General features: G+C 48.7%; 1 protein-coding gene across 3 annotated transcripts; it reads left to right on the forward strand.

Annotated features, from left to right (window-relative positions):
* The first annotated feature begins 21 nt into the window (after positions 1-21).
* Positions 22-5,379, forward strand: SLC35H1 (solute carrier family 35 member H1). 3 transcript variants are annotated; one of them, XR_001331571.2, is made up of 10 exons: positions 22-138; positions 215-365; positions 1,985-2,048; positions 2,267-2,339; positions 2,494-2,662; positions 2,947-3,030; positions 3,360-3,535; positions 4,219-4,348; positions 4,493-4,726; positions 5,045-5,379. XR_001331571.2 is itself a non-coding variant. In XM_005524700.3 (9 exons), exons 1-9 carry the CDS (start codon positions 22-24, stop codon positions 4,612-4,614), a joined length of 1,086 nt encoding a protein of 361 aa, XP_005524757.1. In that variant the 3' UTR covers positions 4,615-5,379. The 3 variants fall into 3 exon arrangements, 2 of the variants coding, with proteins under 2 accessions (XP_005524757.1, XP_014109560.2); XM_005524700.3 differs by having other exon boundaries at positions 4,493-5,379; XM_014254085.2 differs by lacking the exon at positions 2,947-3,030 and having other exon boundaries at positions 44-138; positions 4,493-5,379.
* Positions 5,380-7,644: the final 2,265 nt, after the last annotated feature.

A 7,644-nucleotide genomic window follows, 5' to 3' on the forward strand; every position in this document is an offset into this window, starting at 1 on the left:
CCCCGGCGCGGTGCCGGGCGCATGGCGGCGGGGGCGGGCGGCGCGGCCCTGGGGCGGGCGGCGCTGGCGGCGCCGCTGGTGCTGCTCTACTACGGCTTCTCCATCGGCATCACCTTCTACAACAAGTGGCTGATGAAGGTGCGGGGTGGCGGGGCGGGGCGGGGTGCCTGCAGCGGGAGGGCGGCGGCGGTGACAGCGGCTGTCGGTCCCGCAGAGTTTCCCGTTCCCGCTGTTGGTCACGCTGCTGCACCTGCTGCTCATCTTCGCTCTGGCGGCGCTCGGCCGTGCCCTGGCGCGGTGCCGCTCCGGGCGGCCGCGGGCAGCGCTGTCCTGGGCCGACTGCCTCCGCCGGGCCGCCCCCGCAGGTACGGGCACGGGAGGGCACGGGGACGGGGCACAGCCGTGTAACAAAGGCATTGAGCTGTTCGAGAGCATCCAGAGGAAAGCCGCGAGGATGGTGATGGGAGTGGAGGGTGAAGTCTTAGGAGGAGCGGCTGAGGTCACTTGGTGTGTTCAGTATGGAGAAGTGCACGCTGAGGGGAGACCTCATTGTGGTCTTCAGCATCCTCAGGAGAGGAAGCAAAGGGGCAGGTACTGAGCATTTCACCCTCGTAACCAGTGATAGGATCCAAGAAAACATACAAAGGTGAATCGGGGGAGGTTTGGGTTAGATGCTAGGAAAAATATCATGCTTCACCCAGAGAGTGTTTGAGCAATAGAATAGGCTCCCTGGGGCAGTTGTCTAGAACTGAGTTCTAGGAATATTTGGACAATGCTGTCAGGCACAGGGTGGGATTCTTGGGGTGCCTGTGCAGGGCTAGGAGTTGGACTCAATGATCCTGGTGAGTCCCTTCCAACTCAGAATATTCTGTGGCTCTGTGAGGCTGCCACGATGCTGTGGCTGCTTCCAGGGCCATTTGTCTGCCTGGCATGGTAGGGGCCAATCCCCTGGGACAGGGTGACAGGTGTAGGGTGCAGCCCTTGCTCTGGCCCCTGGGTTTCCCTACCAGATGTAGGGCAGGTGTAGATGCTATTTAAATCTTCAGCCTTCATGCTGCCTTCATTGCTCATTGCAAAGATTTGTGAGAATAGGGAGAGGCCACACCGAACGAGTCTTTCTGAAGGAGCCACTGGCACATGAGAACTAACAATGAGAACCTTCTGCAGTGCCTTGATGAGTTGTCTCTGCAAGTTATATTGTCTCTTTAACACTGGTATCCAGCCATGTGTTGCATCTTTCTCAAGGTGGAGATTGGTAGAGAATTCATCGTGCATGGCACACAGAGCTGTACCTGAGACCAAGGAGTGAAGCTCCTACTCGGAGCACAGAATTGTAACTACTGCAGTTTTTTGGCTGTGTGTTGTATTGGCTCCCACAGAACAGCATCTGGTCTATGATTTCTGGCAAGGTTTGCAGTATCTTGCATAACATGCCCCATGGTTTCTTGAAAAAAGCTTTCTCCACATCTGCAGAAATTTTACCTTTCAGCATGGCCTGCCCTTGGATCAGTAACGCTGTTTCCTGTGGTAGAAAACTTACATAGAAAGGAGAATAAACTGTACCAAAAGCTGCACCAGGATTACGGCTGTGTGTGGATAATTATTGCTTCTTCAGGCTTCTTGCAGTGGCCCTCAGACTCACAAGTTATCATGCTCTGATACATTCAAGAAAGACTTTATGCAAATCTATAATCACTTTCAGTCACAGGGAGGGCAAGAGTTATTTCTGGCTTTTTTGTAATGCATGTTGAGTGAGTGCAATGCTGAGCCCAACTTGAGTCACAGGGAACAGGACAAAAAACATGAAGAGCTGAGAATATCTGAGTTATGTTGGTTCTAGAGAACTAACTTGAGGAAAGCCTTTTTTTCCCCCCTGGGTCTGCTCTGCTATCTTTGTTTGTGGCCATGAAGCAAGGTTTTGTTGTGGGTTTGTTTAATGTCATGGAAGGCAGTTAACTTCAGGACTTTTTCATTGATTCTTTAGCTTTGTCAACTTCCTTGGATATTGGGCTGAGTAACTGGAGCTTCCTGTACGTCACTGTCTCCCTGTGAGTACAAGCACCACGTTCCCTGGGAGCCTCTGGTGGGATTTGGAGAGTGTTTTGGCAGGGTCTGTTTCTTGAACAGGTGTTTGGTTAGTGGGTCAGCATGCAGGGTCTGTGATAGCTTGCTGGTAGCAATGTAGAAATGGGTGATGGTTCCTCTTAGTACTTTGATGGGAAGAGCTACAGTGAAGGAATCTGACAGTGTATTTTGGTCCTTACAGCTACACGATGACCAAATCCTCTGCCATTCTCTTCATTCTGCTTTTTTCACTGCTCTTCAAGCTGGAGGAAATGGTAAGGGTTCCACACAATGCTTTAGGGAGGGAGGTCAGGCCCAGGGAAATAGGCAGTGCGCGTACAAGAAACATGTAAGCAGAGGAATGATGCAGTTGTGTGGGTGAATCTGAAAGGAAGGAGATGCCTGTCTCTTGTGTTTGCTCTCCTGCAGAGGGTGACGTTGCTGCTGGTGGTTCTGCTCATCGCTGGGGGGCTCTTCATGTTCACCTACAAGTCCACACAGTTCAACGCCCAGGGGTTCGTGCTGGTGCTCTGTGCCTCTTTCCTGGGGGGCATTCGCTGGACTCTCACACAGATACTGATGCAGAAGGCTGAGCTGGGTATGTGGGGTGTTAGGAGGGGGTGGTGGTGCTGGTAAACAGGGAGGGGAATCAGGAGAGGTGATAGCCCTTGCTGCAGCAACAAAACATCTCTTGGAAAGTGTTTGAAACCTTGGGCACAGGCTATCTCTTGGTTGGTAATGAAGGTTTGGTGTCTGCAGCAGCACAGGTATGGGCATCACAAATAAGGTGTATGTCTAGAAATGGTGCTAATAAAGGCTCGGGGACCTGTGTTATTCCCTGGCTTGTTGCTGCCTGGTCTGTTACTGATTCTCCTCTTTCAGGGCTCCAGAATCCCATTGATATCATGTTTCACCTGCAGCCGCTCATGTTCCTGGGGCTCTTCCCACTCTTTGCGGTGTTTGAGGGTGCGTGAGTTAATTAGAGAAAGCAGGGATAGCTTTATAGAGTGGTTGGGAGATTGGTTAGCAGTTTGTTGTTCAAGATAATTCACTTAGATAAGTGAACAGCTATGAACTGTGCAAAGTAGTTAGAGACCTGGATTTATCTTATACTGGCAGGACAATAAAGAATGCATAGAAGTAGTAGCCTGCCACATTTGTGGAAGTAAGGGCTGTGAAGAACTGGCTCCACATCCTCCTGATACTGGAATGTGAGCAGCCCACCCCATCAATCTTACTAAGAAGAATCCTGGGAGCTGGGAATGGTATTCTGCTACTCATTGTCTTGTTCCTAGGCCTGCCTTTGTCCATATCAGAGAAGCTCTTCCGTTTCCATGAAGCAGGAATGCTGTTCTCTCTGGTAGGGAAGCTGTTCTTGGGTGGAATTCTTGCCTTTGGTCTAGGCTTTTCTGAGTTCCTCTTGGTTTCCAGAACATCTAGCCTCACCCTTTCCATTGCTGGCATTTTTAAGGTAAGGCATGGTTCCTGTGCTAATCCTAGAAGGCAAGTACTGAGTCATCCCTATAGGGCTTTACGTAGTGGGAGCTTGCTTAGTTCCTTAGAAATTATTGCTTGTTGCTTTTGTTCTCCTTGCACAGGAGCTTGATGCTTTGCCTTGCAGTCTCTGCAGTGAAGTCTCTTGGTCCCTGATAGAAAAGGGCCAGAGACTAGTTCTATAAAAAATACCATTAATGATCAAAGTTTGTTGGAATATGGGATAGACTAAAACACATTGCCCTCATGAGCAACAGATGGTGTGGAAGAGAGGAGGGGTAAGAAGGGCAAGCTCTTCTGTCAGACCTGCATATGACCAAACCACTGGTTTGAGCTGTCTCTGTAACCTACTTTGGCACACCCTCCCTTCCTCAGAGGAGTCCAGCACACATACTTTTGAGCTGAACTGTGATATATGAAATCTCTCTGATCCAGAAGTTGCAAGATTCCTCTGTAACTGAGCTATGCAGTCAGATGACTTAAAATCCTACATCCTGGTTTGACAGGTTATTTGTTTCTAGAACTCTGTGCGCATGGAAGAATGTGCTGATGGAAATTTAGCAGCCTGACATCTTGATCTAAGCTTCAGCTGTAAAATGTATCATGCATATCTCCTCAGGTCCTGCCCTGCCACTTGTCATGGTTTTTTTGTTTCTACAGGAAATCTGTATTTTATTCCTCGCCACACATTTACTGGGAGACCGCCTCAGTCTCTTGAACTGGCTGGGCTTTGCTGTCTGCCTGTCAGGAATCTCTCTTCACGTTATTCTCAAAGCCAGGAATTCCAAAGGTGATTGTTTTAAATCACTCTCTCTTTCTTTGAAGGCTTTCTCGTTGCTTCACTAGGAGCTGTGTCTGGTTCCAGCTCCTCGACAGTGCCAGGTTTGGTGGGAACTCCAGCAAGTTTGTCACTAAACGAGCTGTCTGCATGCAGGTGACAAAGCACTGGAGCCACAAAAAGAGGCCAGCTCTGACCCTGACCTGGAGCTGCTGCTGCACCACCCTGAACATGGTGAGGAAGAGGAAGAGGTGGCTGAAACCCCACAACAGAACTGACTGAACATGAAGCACAAAGCCACCTGCTCTGTTTTAACCAAACCTGCCTGACAGCTATCCAGGATGGAGGTCCAAAAGTCTCTGTGACCACCCAGAGCAGAGCCAGGGCCTGGTGAGAGAATTCTGTTCTGCTGCAGTGTGGATCTGTAGATGCTGCACAAGAAACAGGCAGTATCCCTTTCACAGGAACTTGGGGGACAAGCCCTGGTTCAGTGGTTGTAGAATGGTGAAGTGAGACAGGGAAAAGCTGTAAAAAGTCCATTAGGGGTTCCTGGAGGCTGTTTACTGAGAGTGTAGACCGTGAGCTGTAGAGTGAACATGGACATGTCTGGACTGCAGCCTGATTTTACTGCTCTTTAGGTTTTGACTTCAAAGGACAAGTTAGATACACCTTTCCTTTTTTTTTTTTTTTAATGTTTCTGCAAATTAGGAACTTTCATCCTGGTGGATCATATGACTGAATAAATCCCTAGAGTTGTCCCAGTGAGAAGGACCATTTGTGCCTGGGGACCTCCATGTTCTGTGTGCATAGTAAGGACAGAATTAAATGCTGGTATTTGAGACCAATTGAAAATGATGAACATTTCCAGATGATGTTGGTTGGAGGGAAGACAGGGATGCACGAGTACTTCTGGTGCCACAGGCCAAGAGGAGAATGAGCAGTGTCACAGGAGATCTAACTTGAGCAATAAACTTACCAGAAAGTATGTGGGGTTTTGAGGGGGGGATTTTTTTGTTTTTTAAATAAACTCTTTTTCTGACTCACTTTTGTCTGTACATTCTGTACCTATGCTTCATCAAGCAGAGTTCATTTGTCTTCTCAACTCCTTTCCTTTTAGTCCTCCACTGACCTTGCTACTGCATGCCTATAAGGCCTGGCACACAAAATACTTGCCCAGCTGTCATTGATCCCTAGAATTAGGGAGATTTTCTGAAGCCTCTCATATTTATGCCAGCCAAGAGAATGTACTGACTGCTCTGCCTTAATATATTATGCACCATATCCTAAGAAGACTTTGAGTATCATGGCTTTTTGTAAGAATCTTCTCTCTGCCCCATTTGATTGGATCAGGTAATGCTGCAGTCCAGGAAGGGAGAATAGCAGGGTTTAAGATGTCATTTTTGTTGCTGCTAAGCCTCAAGTGGTGTTGGGCAGGTGGCTGGTTTTTTGCATGGCAGAATTTCTACATCTTTCAAAGTTTTATTCAGTGCTAGCTTTTGTAGTTTTTGGAGTAGAAATAACTTGACAGAGTTTCCCAAAGGGATAACAGTACAATGTTTCTTCTGGCAGGAGCTGGGTATTAAAGTGAACTTCTCATATTCTGTTTGAGAGCCTGAGCCATTTTGACTAAACTGTCCCTCTGTTGATCTTGCTTCTTAGTTTTCAGATATGAAGTCTTTCTTGATGACTTTAATCAAGAGCATGTCCTGTAAAAAAACTGGTTCTGAAGAAAACTTTTGTTGTTAGTGATCATCTTTGATCATGTTCTGGTATCTGGCTTCACAGCAGACAGCAGGTGGTGCAGCTTCCTCATGTAAAGCTACTGAACCAGCACGTCCACACCAGGCTGGCAGAATAAGGGATTTTGTGCATCAAGTCTGGAGCTGAGGATGACTTGGTCTGGCCCTAGCTGTATTTTCCAATAACTGGGACTTGTGATGCTTCCAGCAGGATTCACCCTGTTTACCAGCCAATAGCTGTGGGCTCCTGGCCCCAAATACTCTGTGCTTGATGTGGGGCAGTGTCAATCTTTGCACATGAAATGTCTTCAACGGTGTCACAGCTGCTCCTTCAATTCACTTCCCACTCTCCTACAGCTGAACCTTGGGAATCCTTCTGCTATGTAACTCCCAGACTGAGATTTCAGGTCCCTGTAAACCCAAGGTAAGGGCAATTTCATTCTCAGGCCAGAATTTGCACCAGATGTGGTGCTTGAAGATGAAATCCAATTGTGCTTGTGACCCGTAGAACCATGTAGTCTGTTGCTTCCAGCCTTGTTTCATTTTTAAGACAGAGGTGATATCCTAGAACTCCAGCTCTGTCTCGGAGCTCCTGGAACATGGCAGAGTTGTGGGCAATCTTGGCAGGGATGGGGAGGGACTGTGCTGGTGTGGGGCAGTGCAGCAGAGTGTTAAAGCAGCAGCACAGCTCATCTGTTGAATGCTGTCCATCTTGCTTGAATGGGCACTAAGATTTAATGAAAGGAGGAAGAACCTTTGCCCACCCTCTCATATAAGGAAGAAATCCTACTGTGCATTGAAAATGCTGGAAATGAAAAAAGACACGAAGATGAAGGACTTGGAGGAGAGAGACAGGGGTGCTACAGCAATGGCACAAAATAAATGAGAATGCAGAATCCTGTAGTGAGTGTTGAAGTACAGGCTGTAGGCATGAAGACGTAAGATTGAAGATTGGAGTCTACTGAGGAGGGAGGCTGGAAGTATGGACAGGATTGTAGTGGAAGCTGGGAGTACCAGTAGATCCTGTTTGCCTCTGGAATAGCCCTGGGTGCCTTTGCAGTGCCTTGGCCAGAGGCAGCCAAGGCCTCTTGGTGTTGCTGAAGCTGTTTGAGGCTTGGCTTGATGCAGTGGGATGGGAAGCCCTGGGAGCCCCCAGCTGTGTGTGCAGGCACAGGGCCTTGACTCCTGCCTTGAAGAGGTCTCTTGGTGCCACAGTGTGCTCCCTGTGGCTGGCTGAGAGGAATGGTGCAGCTCACTGATTGTGCAGACCATTTTCTGACCAGCCCCAAGCCAGAGGCCACTTTAGGGGAAGTAGTTTCCAGTAGAGACAAGCATTGCGTGGCAGGGTTTGGTTCTGCCCCTTCCCGAAAGGAAGCGTGTGAAGGCTGAATGTCCTGGAAGCGCTCGGGAGCACTGCAGTGCCAGGGACTCGTGTGCTGGGGAGGGCTCAGGGCTGTGTCTGTGCCAGCCCCACACCGACACAGCCACCCTGGCAAGGGAGGGCTGCCACTGAATATTGATGCTGTTTGAGCTAATTAAGCAGAGGAAGCAAAGCTGAATGAGTCTCAG

This window comes from Pseudopodoces humilis, chromosome 19, assembly GCF_049639895.1.
Source record: "Pseudopodoces humilis isolate 2021_Gansu_Grassland_sample_001 chromosome 19, ASM4963989v1, whole genome shotgun sequence".
Classification (NCBI taxonomy): Eukaryota; Metazoa; Chordata; class Aves; order Passeriformes; family Paridae; genus Pseudopodoces; species Pseudopodoces humilis.

Coding starts and splice junctions, on each gene's coding strand:
- SLC35H1 (XM_005524700.3), top strand. CDS start 22: ATGGCGGCGGGGGCGGGCGGCGCGGCCCTGGGGCGGGCGGCGCTGGCG. Junction 3,031..3,359: donor ACTCTTTGCGGTGTTTGAGG/GTGCGTGAGTTA, acceptor TCTTGTTCCTAG/GCCTGCCTTTGTCCATATCA. Junction 3,536..4,218: donor CCATTGCTGGCATTTTTAAG/GTAAGGCATGGT, acceptor TTGTTTCTACAG/GAAATCTGTATTTTATTCCT.